Source organism: Pseudonaja textilis, chromosome Z (assembly GCF_049901715.1).
Source record: "Pseudonaja textilis isolate UNSWEBS1 chromosome Z, rPseTex1.2, whole genome shotgun sequence".
NCBI lineage: Eukaryota > Metazoa > Chordata > Lepidosauria > Squamata > Elapidae > Pseudonaja > Pseudonaja textilis.
Window position 1 is genome coordinate 87,464,103 of NC_142008.1, and position 25,766 is coordinate 87,489,868.

At 37.7% G+C, this 25,766-nt stretch overlaps 1 protein-coding gene across 2 annotated transcripts; it reads right to left on the reverse strand.

Annotated features, from left to right (window-relative positions):
* Window positions 1–2,231: 2,231 nt before the first annotated feature.
* Window positions 2,232–25,704, reverse strand: KIF18B (kinesin family member 18B). Of its 2 annotated transcripts, none has more exons than XM_087916659.1 (16): window positions 25,313–25,636; window positions 23,617–23,938; window positions 21,860–22,017; window positions 19,956–20,060; window positions 19,087–19,197; window positions 17,871–18,068; window positions 16,775–16,951; window positions 11,619–11,693; window positions 10,879–10,985; window positions 9,686–9,797; window positions 7,930–8,039; window positions 7,476–7,684; window positions 6,836–7,376; window positions 4,905–5,003; window positions 3,644–3,726; window positions 2,232–2,330 (listed from the first exon to the last, which is right to left on the reverse strand). In XM_087916659.1, the coding sequence occupies exons 2-16, from the start codon at window positions 23,924–23,926 to the stop codon at window positions 2,248–2,250; spliced, it is 2,478 nt and encodes an 825-aa protein (XP_087772785.1). In that variant the 5' UTR covers window positions 23,927–23,938; window positions 25,313–25,636; the 3' UTR covers window positions 2,232–2,247. The 2 variants fall into 2 exon arrangements, with proteins under 2 accessions (XP_087772785.1, XP_026574052.1); XM_026718267.2 differs by lacking the exon at window positions 2,232–2,330 and adding an exon at window positions 2,360–2,974 and having other exon boundaries at window positions 25,313–25,704.
* Window positions 25,705–25,766: the final 62 nt, after the last annotated feature.

Sequence of the window (25,766 nt, forward strand, 5' to 3'; positions counted from 1 at the left end):
TAATGAGGCAAAGTTTTATTTTTCCCACAAGAAGATTGGATTATTCTTTTTCCAGTTGCAACATTCCCCAAGAAAAAAATATTCAGAAAGATCTCAGATGTTTGAAAAGCAGATGATTTAGAAACTTCTTTCTGTTCTTATAGAATTGTAATCAATTGCTCCAATTGCACGTATTTTAGAGCTGAATGGAATGCAAAACTTGTTGGTTGCTTTGAATCTCATTTCAATCTGCAGTTAATATAAAAAAAACATCATTCTGAATAAAAATTCATCAGAAGATAAACACAACACTTGCTAGGATCCACATGTATTGTTTTCCAACTTTCTGCTTGTTAATTATTGCCAATTTCCATGCTTTCTGCTGCAAGATATGCTACCTGAAACATGTTGGGCCATCAGTCTCTCAGTTGTATTACTTTTTCAATAATATATGCAATGAGACCTATTTTTGATTCAGAACAGATTTATCTGGCTTGTAAAATCTTGTTTCTGTCATCAGTACCTGAAAACACCTTGTACTAAAAGCTTGTTGACAAAAGGCATGAACTGAGCCAAAGTTTTTTCAATGCTTCTGGATTTGACTGAGCTTCAAGTATCAAGTTTAATTTGGGAATGCATTCAACTGCTTGCAGAATACCCAAACGATTCTGTGAGTGGATGGATAAAATTATCCATCCGGTTAATTAGTATATCTGAACTGTATATTTTTTTAAATTCTATTCATTTCAAAGAACTAGTCCAGAAAAACAAAGAAGTTGTTGTCCATAAACAAAATATACAGTTGAAAATATTAATATAGGTTGGTGCAGCATTAATATGTAGAGAATCAGAAGAACAAGTAGAATAAGTTGATATTTGAACACAATGCAGGCCTGAACATCTTTTATTTTCTCTGGCAGATTAAAGCTGTTATCAATCAATTGCTCTCTGCAATCAAGAGGAATGTTCCTTTTTTTCCAGGCTGATAATTTGCATTTCAGCTGTTCTCCAGTATTTACATCAAAGCTGATAAACTCAATAAAGCTTTGTTTAATGTTAAATGTACCAGAATATTTGTTGTGAAGTACAAATTGGAATATCAATATATGCTGTTCTTAATGGAGAATATCAGGAGTAAAGCCACACGTGAAACAATAATAAATGGTCTTCCTTGTCTGCTAGGATGGCCTTCTATACCATATTTGGTGCATAGTTCAATAAACTCATTCTTACTCTTCATGAGATAATGAACCTAATCCTTGCCTTAGTTTCCCCTCTGATTGTGTTTGGCCAGTTGATCACAAGCTATGTTGTCACAGTAAGCTATTAAGTGCTCCAATATAACATCCTATACTTTTTTCCCAATATTTCTCACCATTTTGTGGCTTCTGTTAGTATTTATTTTTGATTCATATTGTTTCACTAATAATGAACAGTGCAGTTCCTATTATGTTCTATGCTGTTTTAATTTTGTAACATAAGGTTTATTGAGTTGTTTTTGTTTCCCTTCAGAAAATAGCTAACATGACTGATACAGACTCTTGGTAAAAATCCTGCACTGAAATTCAAGCAATGTTATGATCTGTATTTGGTAAATCTTTTGACAGTTTGATAATAGTAATGTTACCTATCTAATCATATTTAAAGAATATTTAACTGAGCCACATGATGAACACAGTAGTATCTCAAATGATCAGAATCAGTTTTCTTCATTGTAGACATAAACTTTCTTTCAAATCAATTCCATTTTGCTTTATTCATCTGCCTTTGTTGCCTGGGAGAGTTTGCAAAAAGATCTGATTTGATTATAAAATGGGAACACTGATTACTGTCCTTTAGCTTCTTCTATTTTATCTCCTTACAACTTTAGTTGCTTGATTTGTATTTAATAAGAAGAGAGTGAGAATGAGAAAAATTCTGTGAGATGTGCTGTCACTGTCTCAGAGAGCACTATCCCCTCTAACGTAACCCTTGTGAAATATTCCATGTTCTTTGTTCTTCTCTTTTCTGCACGCACACAAGGGACTTTTAGGGAAGCATAAAACATGGCTCTCAATTAGCTCTAACTCTAAAATAACTGCACTGACACATATGTTAAAAAGGGGCTTGACTGGTCAGCTAATTCATTCTAACTAATTCACAGTGTCACCTGTGCCTTTAATGGACTCCAGCAAATTTTACACGGAAAGTTTCATAGATAGGAAATATCCACATTTATTTTAAAGAATAACTGAATATAATCTGTCTTCCCTCCTGAAAATAGGGCTGTCATCTGGGCTGGGACTCCAGTTTCTCCACGAGCCATGAAAGAGTTTCTTTTTTTTTACTACCTGCCCTTCCATACTTGGATTCTGGTGCAAAAGGAAGACAAATAGCAAGGTTAACAGAATGGATTTTTAATTTTTTTTTTGTATGGCATACAATATCAGGGATATCCACAGTACAATGTTACAGAGTGGTCCTGGCAGCCTAGTTCGTTCAGTTCATTCTTTTACAAACTTATTCTCATTGCACCATGGGGGAGGTATTATTAATAATAAAAACTAATCAGAGAATCTGAATAAATGAAGAATCATTCACTTTGGTATAAAATCATTAATTTTGGTCCAGAATGAGCTAGTTTTGAAAATTGTGCTCTTTTTATCCAACAGATACATGCTGAGCACCTTATTATTATTACAATGGAAGATACTGTATAATATTGAACCAAACTTTACACTTTAGGTTTGCTGTTGTTTCCTAATAATTTATGGCAACTCAGCTGTCATGTTAATTCAATGTACACTTGCTATTAAAAAAGTAGATGTGGATATACAGATTCAGATACAATTAAATAAAAATAGAGGAAGCTGAAGAGATAAGATGTCAGAATGTTAAAATGTTCAAGTAGAAGCTTGAAAGAAACTTCATGGAGTGAGCCTACAATAGAATGCTGGTTCCTAGGAACGAACAAATCTCTAGCGCCATTTCCATGCAGGGATGCCAGATGGACGTCCTGGGCAGAGGGGGGAAAATATTAAGATGAGAGTTCATGAGTAAAACTATAAATGATAATAACTAGGGATTATTCTCTTTACTTCTGTTCCAGCAATGACAACTACCATTTTAAAGCACTTACTCCTTTAACAAATAACAAAACAACCTCACATAAAACTAGAATGTTTCTTGAACTAGTGAAGGGGCCAACTAATAAGTACTCAACACAGTATACGCATAAACATTCAATTCATAAGATATTGTTGGCACTATTATTGAGATTCCTGTATGTGCTTAAAAACTGATGTAACAGCCAAGTACTAGATTAAAAATGTATACAGCCTGAAGAGTATTGAAGCTGAAAGAAAGGGGGGTGGGGGAGAGAAGCTTGGCTTGAGAAAATATGAGAAATTGCAGAAACAGTTTATTACACCCATGATGTGGATTTTATTATCATTTTAACAATAGTTTCTATGCTTTTGCAAATATGAATGCACAGAAAATATAAATCAGCTCCAATGCTTCCACAATACTCATTTGAGAATAGAACAAGAGCCCTTTAAAATAAGAAATTTTTTCATTAATTCCATTTTCTCTTATTTTCCACTACCAACTGAAATTCCACCCGAAAACCACTGAAATTATAATATGGGAGTTTACGCCCATTAACTTCCTACAGCAAATTTACCTGGTGCATTCACAACCTGTGAAGACTTTACAGAACGACCCTGGAGCCTACCAATGCGGCTGCTTGGCAAATGAGAGGTAGAACTGGAAAGGGAGAGAATATAGTTTTATTATAGCCATATTTTGGAAGCTAGGGATGATGGAAGTTGAAGTTCAATATAACTGAGAGCACCCAAAAATATTCTATAACTTCCCTAGCTTTTTGACATAGTTCCCAATCCAACAACCAAATAATTTGCCTACTCTTACACACATTTAGAATATATGTAATCAATTTTTGTACAGCTTCCCATACCAAGAATCTATTAGAATGGACTATACATTCCATGTACCCTTAAGCAAAAGACTGAAAAACAGATACAGGTAGTCATCAACTTACAACCACAACTGAGCCCCAAATTTACACTACTAAGCAAGACAATGGTCCTTTTTACAACTTTTCTTGCCCCAGCTGTTAAGTGAATCACTGCAATTGTTAGGCTAGTGACATGATTGTTACGTGAATCTGGCTTCCCCATTAACTTTCCTTATTCAAAAAAGTGATCTTATGATGACCCCCCAGACACTGCAACAGTAATAAATATCAGTTGCCAAGTGTCTGAATTTTGATCATGTGATCATGTGGATTCTGCAACCATCATAAGTATGAAAAATGGTCATCAGTCACTGTTTTCAACGCTATTGCAACTTCAAACGGTCAGCAAACAAACGACTGTAATTTGAGGACTACCTGTAAACAGATGTTATTTTATGTGATACCCCCAGAGACAAAGTTTTATATTACTTTTTAACCACATCAAGAATGCAAAGAATGAGGTTGTGGACTGAAATGAAGTATATCACTTCAGATTGGTGCAAAAAGTGATGTCATTTCTGGCACCCATGGAAAACTGATTGCCGTAAGCTTAACAAAAAAGCAGCTGCTATCTCCTCAATAATAAACAAGGAATCACCTTCCCCCAAGGCTGTAATCACAGTCCATTCTATTCTTTGTAAACATCAACCTAGAGAGCATGTTTGTTGTAGTGGTTAAAGCATATAATACTAAACCTGGCACACAATCAACTGAGTGACTTCAGACTAGTCACCCTCTCAGTCTAAGCCTTGGAAAGCTGCCAATGGCAAATCACTTCTGAAAAACCTGAAAACTGCAGGCACTAGTCAGCACTGACTCAAAGGCACCCTTGCCCTGCCACCAAAAGTTACCTAGGCCTAATTTCCACATTAACGAAACTTATCTCAAAAGTTGAGAATGCCTTTACATTGTGGTATGTCTCCTCTTCTGTAACGATGCTTTGGAAGCCAACGAAGTTGCTCTTGGGATAGAGGAGCCTTTCATAGTAAACACAGGCATGGAGGCCCTGAAATAAATCCACAAAAGAAGGTAATCACACAGGTGGATTTGGTGACTCTCTATTAAAGAAATCTGTTTCCCAGACAGCATAGCATAATAATAAGATTTCATCAGAAAATGAAAACCTATTCAAGTCAAATTTTTATTCAATTATAGACCAGCAAATAAAACACAAGTCACAATTAATTAAGATAACAGGACAAATATAGGAATTTTTTGCTGGTATATGACAGCATAAAGGTTTGATTTGATGTGCAAAACACATTTTTTTAAAAAACTGGAATATGCTAAGGACATAATTTCAGGAAACTGACAAGGATGAAGCTTATCTTAGGTGAAAAGAATTGAAAACGTATCTCAACTATATTCAAATGTACCAAAATATTATAAAAGATGCTTTCCCAAGAAACTAGTAGCATTTAAACAAAACTATATTTTTTATTGGGATTAGTTTTTGAATCTATGCATTATACATATGATTATATTTAATCCATACAACGGAAAAGATTTTTAAAATTAGCTACATGATTTTTCAGGCTGAGATGCTTTACTGAGAGCACTAGAAACTAAATCAGCATTTACATACATGCCAGATTATATATCCTATCTTTCAAAGATTTTACAGAGTCATACCACAAAACCTATGTGGAAAACCAATGGGAACCCGTGTTGTTCATGTAGAAGTTAAAGTACCTCACAAACTTACTGATCTCTATAGCAAATTATACTCTTTAACCCCTAGGCAAACTATTCAACAGTTGGGAACAAGTTGGCTGGAAGTGTCAGTGTTATCCATAATCTTTTATCTTTCAACAGCTTTAGGTAAGATCACAATTTACAAAGGAAAGGTGCAACTATGTTAGTCTGGCATGGGTCTAGAACAATAGGATGTCTGGAACCAGCCCCATCCAAATTTGGTTACAGCCATACTAACTACATATTGGTTTCCAAACCAGTTTATCATTGCAAAACAACAAAAGGAAACAAAACCCATAAATCTTGCCTCTTCTTGTCTAGATACAGAACAAGGCAAATATTATTTGTAGATTTCATATAATGTAGAGATTCCCATTTACTCACAGTTTGTTCACCCCTTCAACAGATCCGAAGAAAACAATGTGGATTAGGAAATGACTAATATAGCTGGACTAAAAGTGAAAGTTGGACCATAAGGAAGGCTGAGCACCAAAGAATTGAGGCCTTTGAAACTTATGGTACTGGAGAAGACTCCTGCGAATCCCTTGGATTGGAAGGCGATCAAACCAGTCAATCCTAAAGGGGATCAACCCTGACTGCTCTTTAGAAGGCCAGATCTTGAAGATGAAACTCAAATACTTTGGCCACCTAATGAGAAGGAGGGACTCACTGGAGAAGAGCCTAATGCTGGGAAACATTGAGGGCAATAGAAGAAGGGGATGGCCAAGAATGAGGTGGCTGGATGGAGTCACTGAAGCAGTTGGAGTGAGCTTAAATGGACTCTGGGGATGGTAGAGGACAGGAAGGCCTGGAAGAACATTGTCCATGTGGTTGCAATGGATCAGACACGACTTTGTGACTAACAACATACTAGCCTGCATCTGAATATTATTCAGGATATCACACTTGTCATCTGAGTTTTTGCTCAATGTACCACCACCCATAAAATTTAGCAAATGTTGCTGAAAATCAGTTATAACTTCTTGGTGGAATTCTTTGAATTTCACAAAAGCCATTTGTTTGAGACCACAGTTGGACAACATACTGCCCATCCCTATTAAAGGCCACTGGAATCCAAGAACTACTGGGTTAAATCCCTGCAAATAAGATAATTAGAAACAGTTGCCTTTCTGAAGGTCCTACCTAGGTATAAGTGGCACACCCTGATGATTGGAGACATGCTGGACACTTTCCCAAGCGGGGCATTCCACAGTATTGATCTTCAACACTGGAGGACAGGATTTCTCAAAGAGGTCAAAAGTTATGTTTAAGTTTTGTGGAGGAGAGCAATTCTGAATGGTTGAGGGAGCCAGGGGCATGCAACTCTTAGTAACTGTTGATGGGCAATATAATGGAGTATGATAATCCACTGGTCTGGAATATTTTGTTTTCACTCCAAGAGGGGTGCTGGTACAGCCTACTTGGGCAAAATCAGACCATTCCTTCAGAGAATTCACTTTCTGGGATGAAAGACAAGCCTTCCGACGGCGCTTTGCACGCTCCCTTTGGCTAGATGAAATGCTTCTTTCAGACTGCGATGCCTTCCTCCTCTTCTTTGTTGAGTAGTGAGGGGTCTTCGAGACAGCATGTGGAATCAGCTCAGCATCTGGTTCAGCAGGTTGAATTCCAGGATTAACCTTAGGACTGGCATGCTTGGTTTCAGTAAGATTGGTAGGGAGAATAGCTATGATAGAAAAACAAATAGTAATTAACAAATATTGTTGGCATTCACTATACCTGAATTAGTCTGCACTTTCAACATTCACCCTTCTCTGAACTTTACCCAAAGAATCATCATGATTCATCAATTGTTGCACATCCGGTTCTTCATCATGCTCATCCCAAACTGAAAGTTTCAGGGCTCCATGGGACTCTTTATGAAGTATGGAAGTCAGCTCTTCAAACTGTGCTATCATTTCAGGAGTAAGTAGATTGGTGACTTTCAACCGATTGTATTGTCTTTCGGCTACCAGCAGAGTAGCTATTACAAGCCTGCAATAAAACAGTTCTATGAGATTGGCAATAGGAGAACTAGTTAAAGTGTAAATAAATGCATGCAAGGGAATGGACTGGGATGGTCTCAGTTTCCTTTCAACCTCTGGAAAAAGGCAAGATATGGAAAATAAAAAAAATCTGCAATGTTTCTTTGATTCCAATAATGTGCTACATATGTACAAAAGTGCCAGGTAAAAAAAAAAAGTCCATCCCTTGTTTTGAATTGAAATATACCAACTCACCTCTTTAACTGTTGTTTGTCCATGCTCTGCAACTGAGTTTCCATTTTTTCCTGATGTTTAATTGGATTTGAAAACTTTGGGCAACAGCACTCAAATTTTCTTCCTGAATCCTGAATTTATCAAGAAAAAGTGTTACAAGATTGCAGGATCTATAATTATAAATTATAAAACTGTAATTCTTATTTACAAGTTCTCAGACATCAATTGGCTGAGCTGCTATGATGTCAGAGTGCCCATTAAACCCCCAAGAGGAAAAAAAAGCCCACTAGATGACTAATCAGATATTCATAAATCCATTTGCTATTTTAAAAATGATACTTTGGCAAAAGAAAAAAAAATCAAGTAGCATACTTTCTTTCTTATCTGACTGGCAATTTAGAAAAGGTTAAAAAATATTGCAAAACTTATTTTTTTAACCATCTCCAAAACACATTTCACATTAAGAACCACAATCTTCTTTTAAGATTTCTGATGGCTGCAGAGAACTTAGAAAAAGGAAGAAGGCTGATTTCATTTGCACTCATGAAGAAAACAACAAATATTTGCCAATTTTATCTTTCTTTCATGTTAACATGAGAAATGCCTTTGATGCCAAAGAAGTTTGCCTGATGGCAAGCACACATAGAAAGGAGCTTGGAATATTTGTGGATCAATGGTGCTGAAAAACACTGTAATATAGGTTTTATGAAGAAAATAAGTCAACTTCGCTGGGAACAGATATATCTTTATGAAAGGGGAGAAAGAAAAGAAGAACTAGTGCTGGCAAGGAAAAGCCTAAGGTGTATTTTGCTGATACCATGGTTATGTTATGGGGATATTAAAAATTTAATTCAAATATTGGATCACAAAATGGGCTGAATTTTCTTTAATAGCATACCATTGTTTTTATTAATATCATGTGCTATGTATAAATAAATCAAATAAATAAAACATAATGGCTAGGTTCATTCAACAACTAAGGTGGTGGCTGGGTTTCTCCATGACACTAAATACAAAAGCCAAAGGGTTATATAGTCTAGCATAACTTGAAGGGAAGTAGAAGTTTCTGTTGTTGTTGAGAACACATTATCCTGTTTATAATGACCGCTAGGCAAGATTAAAATTAGAAGTGGAAACAGCCAGCTTTTTCTTTCCTTTTTGCCATTTCTCTCTCAATAGAAGAAACTGGGGGAAATATAGGCTTGGGGAAATATTAGCTAAGGAAGACCAAACTGTGATGAATCCTACTTCTTTCCACTAAACAAAATGGCTACCTATTTGTACTCATTGTAATACAGTAATTTTATTTTATCCCTTAAATACTATGTGGTGCAATCTATTTGCAGAGGCAGATTTGTGAAACAAGGACTTTAGCAACTGCACTCAGGTGAAACAATTGATAAGCCAATTTAACCTGAAAAAAGCCTTCACTATGATAAATGCTATATTGTATACTCAATTAATGCCCCGCTATTGACACTCACTGTTTCTTCTTTCCTGAGAAATGCAGAAACCTAATCAAACTCAGCATTTCAGATTTTCCTTCCATGTGAATTAATGTGAGTTCTCATCTCTTCAGGGTGAGGAAGTAAGGAGCAATTACTGTTGGGTGTTAGTTTAGAAATATTCATAAGATTCATTTACACACTAGGCACACTTAAATTTGCTTGGTTGAAATAAAAATGTAATGCTACGTAACCCTCTCAAAAACTTTGAGATAAATTATCTATGTGCTGGACTCTGACTTAGCCTCCTCTCATAGTTCTTATGCTCTTACCTCCTTTGTAAGGCTTTTTCTAGAACAATTTTGTTTCAAAAGTTGGGAAGGTCCCATTTCTGTGCAATCATCCTTTTGCAACACTCCATAATCCAAAGTAGTCTCTTTTGACCTATGTCAAAAGCAAGGATGAAAAATTATTTAATATTAACTTCAACAGAATCAAAAACATGCCAATCCAATTTGCTCATTCCCCTCTTTAAGGCACAAATTTGTTCAGTTGATGGTTTGCTAATGAAATACAACCCCAAATTTATTAATAAAGTGTGAGATAACACAGATATTTATGTTGGGAAGGTGAGTGTCCCTCAACCTATTAAATAAGGTTCAAGTACTATCCTATTATAACAGTTTATTGCTTAATATTTCTACAGCAATACAGTTTTCAAAGCACTTCCAATCTTCACAAAGCACTGAAAACATCTCTGCAGGTTTAGTCAAAATTATTACCTCCATATTGCAAATCGGGGAGAATCTAAGAGGCAATGGCATGCCAAAAATGTCTGGAACATAACATGCTAGAAAAAAAAATGCATAGTAGGAAAAAAAATCTTCCTTCTCGGTTTCAATTCATGCTTAATATCTATTATCTCTTTCTATTCCCACTTTGGATGACATTAAGTATTTATTTGTACTTCTTTCTTTATGCCAAAGAATCAGGAAGTTAATTACTGAAAGTATGAACAATATTTCTCAAAGTAGATTTCACAATACTTAAAATCGAGGTTATTTTTTTAAAATCGCTTTTATTGCTATGATTGGAATGTAAGAATTTGTCCCTGAATAGGAATAGGATATTTGTTTCTTTTTAAGTGAAGTAAAAAGAAAAGATAAAGTGTTTGACATTCCGGTTTGGAATTCAGAAGATAAATATATAAGGTATTGACTCACACAGAAGTGATCATATTTACTGACACATTGCCCACCTACTACCTTTTCTCCCCTTAAAGCAGGGGTCGCCAACTTTTGGGCTGCAACCTACTACTGGACTTTGAGCCTTTTGGAACTGGGCCTTGGAAATGATAGGTGAGCATCTATGCACACATCCCTACTTGCACAAGCAGTGGGTGAGTGTGTACACAGGTGCACTTGCTCACTGCTTGCATAAAACCATCCCTCCACACACACACACACCCCGCCAGTTTGCAAAACTGGAAAGGTTGGGGAACTCTGCCTTAGAGGTAGTGGACCACCTGAAGAGCTCCATCTGTTCAGAAGTACAAGGAGCCAAAACAGGGAAGGACTTAAGTTCTGGCATTTTTTCTTCATAAGCTTGGAGCCTCCCTCTTAAGTCTGCCACCTGAAAGGGACAAAATGGTATGCTTATTTTGGGTGAAGCAGGAATTATCTAAGACAAATTATCCACATTACAAACATGTTGCCCTAACTGAAATAATCCTGTGTGATAAAGGTTGATGAATAAAGTTTGTTCTCATGCCTTCTCTCCTTAAGCTAAACCCAGTTGGGAGTTGCAAGTAGCTGGTAGGTAATTCAGGCATTAACTTGGATATCAGCAACAAGAATCAAATATTCTACCAAACCAGACAGCCTTGTGCTGATATTTACTACAGCACTCTTAGAACACTACATTAACAGAAAGATTGCATCTTTACCTTATATTGCCAACATGAGCAGAATTCTCTACCCTGAAAAGTCTTCTTCAAAAGTACAGCAGTTACTTATTACAGTATGCCCTACGCTGCTATTCGCCAAAGCATTTGGCAATAGGAATCCTTCTCAGCCCAGTCTGGAGATGCTAGATATGGATTACCAAGTGACATTTTTCCAAACAGTCAATATCCCCAAAATTTCTGATGGATGCATCAACAGCTAAAATTGTCTTAAATGTGCATTAGGTCAGACAAACCTTTCATTGACTTCTAACCTCAATAAAAATCTTTTGGGCTTGAGACATAATATCAGAGCTCCTTACCTCTGCCTTTAGTTGCTCACAAACAGCTGCATATTTGCTGCTAGAATGGTTCAGGCTTACCACATTAGGTTTAATCTGTATACCAGGGCAAAGAATAGAAAGCAAAAATTTTATTAGGAGGACTGCAAGAAGGCTTAGACACAGGGATTAATACTGTATCACAAACTGGAACTCCCACCCTACATTTTCAATAAAGTAGAAAATGTTGTAGAACAGCAGAGATTCATAAATATATCAGCAAGCCAAAATATGCCAGGCTTAAGTCACTCATTGCCCATGCTTCCAAAGTTGATCTAATGAATTTCAGCATATTGGAGAAAGAAATAGAACCTATTAAATATAACAACCTACATGAGAAATAAAATTAATTAAATTTGTAAAAAATATATCCAAGAAAATGGAAGATTGCCAAATGCCCATGAACAGAATTTGTCTCACTTTTGGTACAAAAAGAATATCAAAAATTTATATCATTCAATATTTACAAATTTTGTTCAAATACAAAATTTGAGATTCTGAAGTCTGAAACAGCATAAATTTCTATCAATCCCTCACAAAGGGTTTCCCTGAAAATACAGCCTACCCCAAAAATAAGCCCCAGAGAAGGGGGTAGCTGTAGCCAGCACAGGAGGCAGCCCAACTATTGTGAGCCCTCAAAAACATAAGGCAGTGATCCCTGAGGTGTGGCAGTTCCTTCACCTCCCCATTCACCTTACTGAGCCTCAGCCCTGCAGATCATCTGAGCCAGCAAGAGCCTGGAGCTGCCTCTCCGGGTGCCTGGAGGTGTTTCCATCACACTCTTGCCAACCCTGGCTCTGCCCATAGTGCCAGGCAACCTCGCAGTCAAGGGCCCCTCCCTTCTGCAGGTCACCTTATGGCTCTGGAGCAGGCAGTGACCACTGTTTGCGCTCTGTCAGGCCTGGAGCTTGGGTCTTGCTCAGGCTGGTGCTGAGGCAGAAACCATACAGCTCATTGGGATTGCCTGCTCCCCTCCACCTCTGCCTGGCTGCACCTGCTGCTGCTGGCCTTGTGAAGGTTCTTCACCATCCTGGCTGCCCTGGTCTTGGCTGCCCTATGGCCTCGGTGGGCAGGAGCTCCATGGTGGCGCTGTAGCAGGATGGAGGGATGAGGAAATCGCCCCTTCCTCCTCCATCCATCTGCTGCTGCCTGGTGCTGGGCAATATTTGGGGCACAAAGGAGAATGGGGCAATCTCCCTTCCCTCCTTCATCTGTCTGTTCTGCTGCAGGATTGCCACAGAGCTCCTGCTCGCCGAAGCAGTAGCTCACCCAACCCATTTTCTGCTGGCCTGGAGATATGCAGTTAGACCAAATAGGTTTGCTTTGTTCTCGAATAAATCATTCCCAAAGAAAGGAGAATCGGTGGGAAAATCCCCATCACCACTTGTAGATCACTTTCTCAGTTTTCCTCACTCTACCTGCCCATTGTGCAGACACTTCCGATCTTTCTCTCTCTTCCACATCTCTAGCAAAATCAAACCATGATGATCGAGGTGGCTAACAAGAATCGAGGAGTGCCCGCAATCCTGCCTCCCTGCTCCACCCTACTCACCTAAACCAGATCCCCCACCCTCTCTGCTCATTAGCCCGCCAACCCTGCACACATGCACATCCCAAAAATGCTCCCTCCCCCATTTTCTTGCCGATCCTCCTTTCCTTGGGGATGATTTATATGAGAACAAAGCAAACCCATTCGGTTTAACTGCATACGTACACGCTGGTGGAAAGTGGGTTGGGTGAGCTACTGCTTCGGTGGGCAGGAGCTCCGTGGCAGCCCTGCAGCAGGACAGATGGAGGGGGGAGGAGAGGTTGCTCCCTCCTCCTTTCCACCCCAAAAGTTGCCCTACGCCAGACAGGAGCAGCCCAGTAGGGCTGCTGAAAGTAGCACAGCCAGGAGGGGAAGAACCCTGCGAGGCCAGCAGTAGCAGATGCAGCACACTCAGCAGACAGGCAGAGACATGGGGGAGAGAGAGGCGATCCCGATGTGTCACACGGCCTTGTGCCTAATCATAACAGTAGTCTGAGCAAGACCCAAGCTCCAGTGTCCTAGCAGCATCAGGGCCAGCAGGCAGGGAGGCCGGAGTGCGCTGAGATTGGCCTCTTGCAGGTGCAGGCAAGTAGATTTTGGGACAGAGGGTTAGGGGCGCTCCCATGCCCATTGGCCCCCGCACTCACTGCCTACTGTAGATGAAAAAAATAAGACATCCCTGAAAATAAGGCCTCGTGCTTATTTTCGAGCTAAAACAGGAGTCTTATTTTCTGGGAAACACAGTATATATTCTATAAACATGATGTACAACACTGAAAAGATTGTTGAAGCAGATGGCCCCTTGACCACATTCAGTAATTTTCATTGGGAGAAAAAAAGAAGTGACTTAGAACCATCCGTACTGTACATTTACAGAAAATATAGGAACAAATCTAGGCTCCAAATGTCATTACTTTCATATCTATAAAACACAGATTTTTAGCCTGAATACAATTACTATAATACCATCAGAAAATAATGTAGTAGTTTTTATATGGTGAGAAAAGATTAAAAGGGAAAGAAAGGGGAAAAATCAGTTTAAAGTTCCATGTAGTATCAATAGAATTAATTAAATGTTTAAGGTTAACATTAAATCTAGATCGTACCTGAAGCATTATTTACTCTCAGGTTTAGAACACAAATGTTTTTCAAAAATGTGTAACAAAACTAATGTCTAGAGCACATTCCTTGATATCACAGGTAAATTATCATAAAAAAATTAAAATATTTAAAAAACCATTACAAATCAACTGATTTAAGAAATGTGTTGCTTGTTTGTCCCAGACATTCCAATAGAACATTTTCCCTGCTATTTTTAGATGCCAGCTCTTCCAAATTTTGTTTTTTTCCATGTGAGTCTGGATCAAAGTTGCTTACTAGTTAAGAACTAAATATGTTGAGCAGCATTCAGGGCTGGAAATGAAATCTCTGTTTATGTACCCTAAAATTTGTTAAGATTTCAGAGAAATTACAAATTTGATCTCTCCACAGGCCACAAAATGATAATAGCCAGAAAAGTTCTCACCCAGTGTATAGATGTCAATAGCCCAATTATAAAATTGGAAAATTTATAGGTTAAAGAGACAGTAAATTAAATTTGCCCAGTATATTTGAATGATTTTGGTCTAACATATTTTTTCCTTCTTTTGTCTATCTGTGTAAAACAACTGATAGCAATTATCCCTAGAATTCCTCTTAAAATATACATTAATCCTAATGTAATATTTATTTTAATTACCATATATACTCGAGTATAAGCCGAGTTTTTCAGCACATATTTTGTGCTGAAAAAAACCCCCTCGGCTTATACTCGAGTCCGATTCCCTCTGAAAAAAAAAATGGTGTGGAGCTCTGGAGCTGGGCAGCCGCTTCCCTGCTTCCGTGTTTCCTTTGCAACTTGTAAGCATGGGGGTAATCGGAAGCAGAAAAGTTCTTGCATGAGGATGTATTGTTTTTTCTTTATTTAACTGTTTTTAGGAGGCGGGGGGGAAGTCCCACCGTCATGTGAGAATGCTTAGACACGAAATCTATCCGCCTGAAAATAAGTGTGTGTGTGTGGGGGGGGGGATTTTAACAGAGGGAAGACATAGGGAGAAGGCAAAAGCGACGGAAGATCCTTCAGGGGAAACTGAGGGGGAGACTCACCCTTGGTCCAGATGAGCCCCCTTCCCCGCCCCTAAGGAAGCAGAGGCAGCCAGCAAGGGCAGGCAAGCCCCGCTTCGCGGACTCCGTCCGTCCTCGCTCCCACCCACCCACCCAAAGCCACGAAGTCCCCCAATCGCGCAGCCCAGAATTGCCCTCCCCTCAGGGGGCAGCAACGACGCCCGGTGTTTCCTGAAACAAGAAGCTCCGCCGTGCAATGAAAGCGCCCTGGCTCTAGGCTCAGAAAACAACGCGAGCCGAGGTGGCTTCGTTTCCTCAGCCCCAGCTGCTTTCAGTCCGCTCGGGAGGAGGAGGAGGAGGTGGCGGCAGCGTCTCGCGTTATTTTCTGAGCTCTAGGCTCGCAATCTCAGAAAACAACGCAAGCCGAGGTGGCTTCGTTTCCTCAGCCCCAGCTGCTTTCAGTCCGCTCAGGAGGAGGAGGAGGAGGAGGAGGTGGTGGCAGCGGCTCGCGTTATTTTCTGAGCTCTAGGCTCTAGATCTCAGAAAACAACGCGAGCCGAGGTGGCTTCGTTTCCTCAGCCGCAGCTGCTTTCAGTCCGCTCGGGAGGAGGGGAGGAGGAGGTGGTAGTGGCGGCTCGCGTTGTTTTTGCCATCAGGTTACATCTAATGACATTGCATTTATATACTTAGTTCAATATATTCTGATAAATTACTAGTAAAATATAAATTTAAGTATTTTATGGAAAATATAGATAATAAATTCTAAGCCCTTATAGTAGAAGCTTTAGCCCTCATGCTTTAGAATAAAGCTTTAAAATATATAGGAAATCCCCAGTGGAATTTCTGATTTCTCAAACAGAATTATAGGTAGTCCTTGACTTACAACCACAATTCACTCCAAAATTTCTATTGTTAAGTGAGACATTTAAGTGAGCTTTGCCACATTTTACAATCTTTCTTGCACAGTTGTTAAATGAATCACTGCAGTAGATAATTTAGTAACCTAGTTGTTAAGTGAATCTGGCTTCTCCATTGACTTTGCTTGTAAAAAGATTGCAAAAGATGCAACACATGATCTTGGGGTACAGCAATGGTCATAAATATAAACAAGTTGCCACGAAGCACATGATCACAGGGATGCTACCAAGTTTGTAACTGTTAAAAATAGTCATGTCACTTTTTTCAATGCCATTGTAACTTAGAATGGTCACTAAATGAATTGTCATAATTCGAGGACTCCCTGTACTGGGCGCTACAGAGAGGAAATGCTTTAGACATATTCCTAAGAGTTATTTTAACCTAGAATTGTAGAATTATGGGAAATATAAACTACTATTTCCTGAGATCCATAAATTGAAAATTTACATTACTCTGAGCTTTTCAAGAATTCATAGCAGATACACTGAACGACATAATAGAATGGGTAAGAGATTCATCCAGAGGCAAAAGTAAAAATAATAATTATCAAGCAAAGTATTAAGCTACAAACGCAACTTTTGGTACCTACTGAAAGTTTGATTTCTTTAGCCCGGTTTGCATATTTGAGGGTGTTGTATGTATCCTCATAGGAAAGTACGGAGGGGCTAATAGCTGCAATCATGATGGTCCAGCAGTTTCCACCAATAGAATCCTTTAGGAGGCGTGTTAGCTTGCTGTCCCGGTATGGAATGTGGGTTTTTTTACTCTGTGTATCAATGAAATTAGTGTAGGATTTAGACATTATATAAGGAAACTGTTTCATATAATTCTTCTGCCATTACAAATACTATTCCTCCATAAATTCCTATTGCATCTAAGGCCAATGAGTACATGAATTGTATATTTGAAATATACACTGTTCTGTTTATTTTAGAAGATTATTTATTTATTAGATTTTAATCCTGCCTTTATTATTGGTGGTGAACAAACATAATACTTTTGAGTTGGGCTGAGAAAGTGATAGGCCGAGTCATCCAACCAACTTTCATGTCTAAGCCAGGATTAAAACTCAGAATCTCCCTGGTTCTAGAAGAGCATTTTAACCACTACACTAACCTGGCTCTTCCATGCCATTATAATATTACAGTATCATCTGCCATTCTGGAGGAGAAAAATCCTTCCCAGGGTTGAAGCTTAAGATTCTTGTCCTATCTTTATCAATTTATAAGACAAGAAACTATCAAGGATTACAGATGTTAGTTTAGCAACATTATTTCATAAAAGTGGATTATATCCACCCCTCAAAGAATATAGCTGTTGCACATTTATTCATATATTCAGGGAATGTGAATCTAATAATGGAAATATCGGAAGGGTATCTATATTGAGGAAATATGGCAAGGAGAGGTGCTTTTTCAATGTATCTTGCTGTCAGACATGATTGCAGAGCATAGTTAAAAAGTCAAAATGATTGCTGTAATGTTGTGATTAAAGCTCCACTGTTCCACTATCCCATTCCTCTCCATCTTATAGCTGGTTATATGAGGCTATAATAAAAGTTTGACCTGATTTGAGAGAATAATTAGGTGTAAACTTAGAATCAAGAATATAGAGCAATGGAGTCTCTATACTATAAATGCTGTGTAGACAAAATAGCAGCAGATGAGGAGAAAGAGATAATTTACCTTGGCATCTGCCAGGACATTAATAACATTGATAAGAGCCAATAAGGATCGATTGATGTTGGCACCCTCACGGAGTCGTTCTCCGTTAGTGTTAGCAGCAGAGGCACGTTCAGAGCCAGCCAAATCAACCAGGCTCATTTTTGCCATTAGCTGATCCTGATGCATGCCAACTACAAGGTTTTGTTGCTTCACGCAGATCTGCAAAAAATGACAAGAGTTTGGTATAGATACCAGAGTGCTGGGTTTCTAAGGAGCAGGCAAATCTCAAGAGAAGCCTATCTGTTCAAATTGGACTAAATCACTATTTGAATGCATTGCTATAACATCTTTCCTCATTTTTGCTCTGATTTATCTTTCTTCTTCCCTTCTATGAATGTGAGGGGCGATCTGGCCGTGACATCTGTCACCCCATTGATCGCCAGAGTTGATTCGGCGGATCTGGCTGACTAGGCAGAATTTTTGTTCTGATTTGTCTTTCCTCTTTGCTTCACTCTTATATATTCTGTACTATTCAGTTCTGCAGAACTTGAAAAATAATTCTCTATATAATGGACGTGTTCATTCCTAGTAATAAAACTACTGCCTGACTATGGGTTTTATGGTTTTTCTAGATTTGATATTTTCCATTCAGGGGCCACTCCAATATATCAGACTCCCACAGAAAACATTAGGTAGATGACAAGTATTTCTCATATTTCTGTACTTTAAAGCTAATCTTTTTGGAAAGAGGAAGTGGATCACCCAAGTCTCAATTTCTAAAAAATATATGCCTCTGCTTCAGCAGAAAGGCAAGGCATTATAAAAAATTCAGAGGTGCTCTATCATTTTCAAGCACAACCAATCAATGTAATTACCTTTGTCATTAGCTGAAAGGAAAGTAGATATTCACTATCCTACCTTTGGCTAATCAAATATTGAGTCCCATAAAATAAGTAAAGGGTATACATAAAAAAAAAAAAATCCCTCCCCCCCTCTTTCAATAGAAAAAGGAGGGAGTAGAAGTACATGATTAAGAACCCATTTTATCCAGCACTCTACTTCCAATAATAGCCAGTCTGATGCCTCAAAGAATTCATATGCTGGGAGATCCTATGGTAATGTTCTTGAAGGAGAAAATGTGACTGATGGGTTAATAATACTAATGAAGATTTTTCCCCTAATTACAAAGTCTCATAAGAAGCTATTAAGCATTTCTGATGAATCCTGCTATACGTACCTGGAAGATTGCATGAGATCGTGAAGAAGTGGCATTAATGTCTGTGGGGTGCTGTGTACGGTTCAGATTTCCTTGCTTCAGCATTTCTAGAACCTGCACAGCAGATTTTGGCTAAAGGGATGAAGGGCAAGAAAGATTTGCTAAGACACTCTTTGCAGCTACACCCTTTACAAAGAGATACATAGTTACATCCACAGAAGGATATATATAGAGAGAGTTGTTTTTGGAAGCAGCCCAGAGACTTCCTTACATGACCAATACATGACAAATATTCAAAGTAATTCTGATTACATTTTGTTGGGCGCAATATAGCAAGCTGTATATTGCTGCAACTTGTCATTTGAAAGAATAAAGTCTAAGAAGCATCAAAATCTTAATTCATAGGAAGACCTAATAGCTTAGCCAATGAGAGCTAAAGAAAAATCAAATCTGCAGCAACTGGACTATTGAGTTTATTATTCAGCACCAAATTTCACATGTAAAAAATTACAGCAACACTTTCTGGCTGACTAGCTCTAGTCAGCCATGTGAAAATTAACATTAAGTCCAACCTAGCTCCTTCACTTTTCTCTGCCAATTCCTATTCAGAAACTCCTTCTTCAAACTTTTGCTCATTTCCCTCCTCCTTTCAGCTTTACTTATCTACTTCTTTACTTCCATCTAATTCTGTCTGGCCCTTTTTTCATGACCATTCCTTAACTACAATGTGGAGTAAAGCTCTCTGAGCAAGCAACAAATCACTGTGGTCTGTATAGCAATGTATACAGGGCTGAAACTATATCAACATTATATGAATACTTGAGGATGACTATTCACTCATGAAATGCATGTCATTCTTGAAGTTCATACAGTGTAAATATCACACTCACCTTATGAACTGAAAGACCTTGCACCAAGACACCTTTCTCCGGATCTTCCCGAATAGCTAGTGGACCCTTTGGTTCCAAAAGGTCATAAATCTGCTCATTATATACCTAGAAGCAAAAATCAGGAGTCAATCTGTTTTTTTTTTTTAAAGACAAAAACTGACTTTTTGGATATTCAGATTTTCAGCAGAAGCCAAGGGCACATTCTTTTCCAAATCCAAAGAACTAGAAACTTGGCAATTATTATTCCACCCAATTGTGCTTCTTAAATCCATGAAAAATAAATTAGGTGATTAGTGTTTGGGGAATCTAGATAGTTGATATGAGCACTGAGGAAAATTCAGACAGGCACCTAAAAACCTAAAATTGATTACTTACTGAGTAAAAAGTACAATACAATATTAATGCAGTATCAGAGGTTTTCAATTCAATATATAGAATGTGAAGGATGTGTGTGTGTTTATTTTCATAGTCATAATGTACATTGAAGATGGTATTTAATATAGTTGTACGAGGTGCAATGACAATAAAGTAAACTAAAACTAAACAACATCCCCAAATGACTATATTCTAACAAATTTTTGCTTATATATTGACACTGCAAACCTAGAAGTGAGTAATTTCAATGGGCATTCTATATAATGGAATTCTATTCTATATTTTATCTAATAGCATAGCAGCTAAATTTATTTTTATTTTTTGAAACTTTTCCTTAAATAGACGATGAACCCTAATAGGCTTTGACTAAAAATGGCCGCTTCCGATTTTAGCATGTGTATAAAATGCAATCTTTCAATTGGATTTACTCATGGATTTGCTTAGGATTGTAGCTATAACTGTGCAGAGATGCAAAAGCATGTCAGACTCTGAATTAAGAGCACAAACAAAAAGGGCCAGTTTTTAAACCACCTCTTCTTTGAGCAATCTCTACAAAAACCTATATAGTTGTCATTTAGTATAGAACAGCACACAAAAAAGTAGTTAATTAATCCAATCAATGTTTAGATGATTAGAAAGGGATCACCAGATAACCAGACAGCTACATTTAACTATATAAATTTATGTACTTCAAAAAATTTCACTTGTCAAACCACTTCTTCAAAAATGGCTACCCTTTGCATTGATAGAAGGATTTCTATTCATTTAAGATGATGACTCCTACTTTCCACCAATTATTCCTACATATTTTGGCTTTTCATACTATATACCATATTATTCCAGATGGTCTCTCAGCTCTCACTTTTGTTGGGCAAGGCGAAGTAAATCATTTTACATAAACATAAGGTCTTTTTATGTGATCCTATGATGATAGATTGTTTATCTGTGTTTATCTTCATAAGTATGGTTTGTAGCTATACAAAAATTAAATAAAAAGTTTTATCACCCCAAATACATACAATTAAATAATTTAAAATGAATGATTCTGATAACTCTCCTAAATAAAAGTTAAATGGCAGAAATGACAACTGAAATATTTTCCTGGCCCTGACATCACGCACATTATTATATTGCATTAACTCAGAAGGAAAAAAACAGATTCTGAAGAATTGGCAGCATATTCAGGGCCAGCATGCTATTCTAATACCTTATCCTCCAGTCTTCAAATAAAAATAAAATAATTGTGCAGCCTTGATATTTCCAACACTCCCCTGTTTCCACCAGTATTTCAGATACAACACTGTATCTAATGCAGTATTCATCTACCCATTGATCATTTCCCCAATAAAAGCAACACTTTTGATCAAAACCCACATTGAAAAAATGATTATGTGCACAAATATGCCACTGGTGCATATCTAGACTTGTTAAACAAGAATACTAGTTTATAGACGGCATGAACACTTCCAGAAAATGTAACAAAATAGAACAAGGTTTCTCTGGAAGAAGTTCCTAGAAATGAACAATACCTCTTGATAGGAGATGAACACTTCACAGAATTTCTCTTCCTTTTTAACCTCTATTTTTTTATACAGCTCCTTCATGGTGAGGTACATGATACCAGGTTCCTTCTCTGATCCCAGCATGGTATATGTTTTACCAGCTCCTGTTGCACCATATGCAAATACTGAAAAAGAAGGAAGGCCATCATTCAGAGACATTTCCCAAATATAACCCATATTATCCTAAGATGCTTCAGAATCAAGAGGCTAAAACCACCCAGGCCCTGAGACCAAAATACCTGAAAGAGCACATATGCATTCCCCTTTCTTTCCTTCAATCTATTTTCAGCAAACTATTTTTCACCCAACTTAATTAGGTTTCCTCTACAAACTCAATCACCAAGAATCTGGATTTTAGATCCTAATTTTGATTATGTGCTGTCAAGTAGTTTTCAACTCCTAGCAATCACAGAAGTTTTGACAATATTGCTGAACAAACTTTCAAGAGCAGAAGTAATCAACTTTAAGAACCAAAACAAGAAAGATCCATGAGTTATGGTACCTAAAATTAATTCTTCTTACATAAATGGGCAATGGATTGTAACTATGTTTTTAAATTAATTTTTTTAACAGTTGTGTTTTATTCCTAAGGAAACATCTGCTATATTGTGTAACAAATGTACACATTCTCAGCATCTACCTGGAGATGGAAGAAATAAAGCATAATTGTGCTTATGACCTTTTGGCTAGCATTTCTTCTAATTAAGTACAAGGAACTCTCCAAAACATCGTAAGTAAACCAAAATACCCAGTAGCCCCAGAAGAAAAAAACAGGAGTCATTTATAATCTACAGGGTAAGGACTGTAACAGACACTACTAATATGTAAAACCAATAGGTAGAAGACTACATCCATGAATACCAACTAGCAGTCAGAAGACATGATGAAAACTCCTTAATATCACAACACATGGACAGACTCAACAAGTTTCAACTGAGAAACTGAGTTTCCTAGATCAAGCCAAGTTCAAAAATGCCAAATAATTCCTGGAGACCTGGCACTTGGACAAATCAGTTATCAATAGGCACATCTATATACTCCTCAAAAGAGACAATCAAAAAGACCAAGAGAAAACAAAAAGACCAAAACACATCCTCACCAGCAATCAATATCCATATGACCCAAATTAATACCAATCAAGTAAACAATAACCCAATCAAGCAATTATTAGCAGAGACAAACAAGATAACAATAACAACAGCCTAACCAAGGAATCACCAAGAACACTCCCACTAACATTGGCAGGGTAAGCCACTAAAATAAGAGCAAACCCTACTACTTTCTAGCATTGATGTTATCTAGTTATCTGCAAGAAAACCATCAAGCTCAGAGAACACTAAAGATCCTAAGAATTACAAATATTCTTTTCTAAAGTGCAAGGTGTTAATTACAAGTGTTACAAAAAATACCTTTGCTCAGTATTGAAAAGAGGCTTGAAAGAGAACTGGCTATATTTTCAATATTAAACTGAAACCAACTGACATTATTTTTTTTACTAGATTTATATCTTACCTGTGTTAGATTAAAATCTCCATCATTTATAGGCTGCCAGGCCAAAGTTATCAGACTGACACAATCTGATATGATTAATGGAAGCTTAAAATTTAGTTCAATGAGTATTAGTAGAAAGTTGTTTCCTTTTTCTTATTTTTTATGTTAGGCAACATGCTATTTTTTTGTTGTGCTGCTGTCATACTGTGAGGTGGGGAAAATAGATTCCTTACCAGAGCAATTGTGGCCACTTAGCACACCATTCAGAATCTCTTTAGTTGTGTTCTCAAAGACTTCTGCTTGGGTAGCCATTTCTCCAAACACCCGATCAAAAATAAACTTCATATTCTTGCCTTTCTTCTGGGAAACAGACTCATGAATTTGGAAGCCCAGCAGGTTTGATTCTTCGGGGTCAAATACTAACATGCTGTCACTGAGCACCTGCACTGTGCTTTGGCGGTTTCCTTCTTGCTCTCGTGGAGTCTGTGGCCGCACTCGGACCACTACTGTTACATTGCCTTCTTCAGCTGGTATGAGCACCATTATTAGAGAATGCTGTGTCAGGGACAAGATGGGAACATGTTGATATCAGATTCATACCTTTCTTAAACCTGAGAAACTATGAAGAGTTCTTGAAAGGTCTCTCCAACTGGATAGTACAACACAAATCTATACAAGATAGATAGATAGATAGATAGATAGATAGATAGATAGATAGATAGATAGATAGATAGATAGATAGATAGATAGATAGATAGATATGGATAGTCAGACAGACAGACTCCTGCCACTTATTCAGAAATGAGTGCAATTCCATTTCAAAATACAGAATGAGTAAATAATATCCAGCCACATAGCTTTTCTCAGAATTCTTTCCAAAGTCTCAACAACCTTCTTGAAGTTCAATGCCCAAGAGAAAGGACAATAAATTTGCTTGCTTTAATGCTACTAAGGCAACAAATTTACAACTCAGCTCAGTCACAAGGGATTAAGGGCAAAAGACATTCATTGATTGATTGTAGTGGCTAATCAATGCATTCATTTGTTGCAAGACTATAAATGTGGGTTTTAATAAGAACTGTCTTCTCTGAAAAGAGCAATCACTTCTGATGACTTTGTAGTAAGGAGCTTCTTCACATTCACCTTAAAGATTCAGGTCATGTACATCAAGCTATTTCCTAGTAATCCTAATTCCTGTCACTTTACCCCTTTTTAATTTAAGGGACAGATTGGAATAATTAGGTCAGAAACAAAAGCTTAGGAAAATAGCATCATGTAATGAAAAATTATAATTCCAACATTTTTTAAACAAGCTATGTAAGAAAAAGAATGTAGAGATGCCATATTGCTTTTTCATCCTCGTGTGCTTCAGCATCAAGAAAGTGATACAAGTACAAAGAAAAAAAAAGAAAAAAAAAGAATGATGCTGCCCCAAGGTAATTTCCTAACTTGCTTGTAACATTTTATAAAAAAAACAAAGGCTCAGAAAAAAAGCAAAATGAAAAATGAGTATATAGTAGTCAGATTTTTGTTAATTGTGGAGTTTCGAATGCCTCAACTGTCTTCCAGATTGTTGGCCTAATGGACAAGTCTATCTAACACCTTTTTCAAATAAACTTTGAATTTTTAGACAACCCGACCCCCAAAAATAGCATTTGATTATATGTGATCAAAGTCGTTTTCGACCTTCTAGCGATCCCAGTTTTTCTCTATGAACATCCGTAAACGTTAAGATCTACTAAAAAGCATACAATCGCTTTATTTCATAAGTAGATCTGACAGATTTTGAGTACTTGAAACATGATGTTCAGCTATTATTAATTATAACATTAATATTAACCACGCCTATTCCCGAGTAAACTTCAAGTCTGTCTGTCTGTCCGAACAGCCACCCCGCTTTTCCCATACTACAACAGCTAGTTTCAGTACCGACTCGGGCTCTCAACAAGAACGGAGAGTATTGTGTTCAGAAAGCAATCCGTGAACTGTTTCGGCGACCGACGAGATCTGGAAATGGTAACTGAATTCTAGGCCGTCACTGAACTTCTTCCCCAGATCATGCGATCTTCCCCAGATCTTCGATCTCACGGCTGCTGGAAAAGGAAGGATTATCACAAGATCCAACGAACTCTGAGAACAGCGTCTTCCACCAATCCCCTTATAAAAGGGAGCAGATTCACAAGGACGCTCAATCGCTCCTTCGCCAGGCAAATCGGCCACTATGCCATTTTCAGGAAAACACCGCTCCGTCCTCCCTCCCCCGCCCCCAACCGCTTAGTGGAAACACTACAGTTTTTTTTTTCCCACCTCCAGTTCAAATCGCCTGTCACCGCCTACTTATTCGCTTTCTATTGGTCGGCTCGGCTTTCAAGTGAGCTTCAAG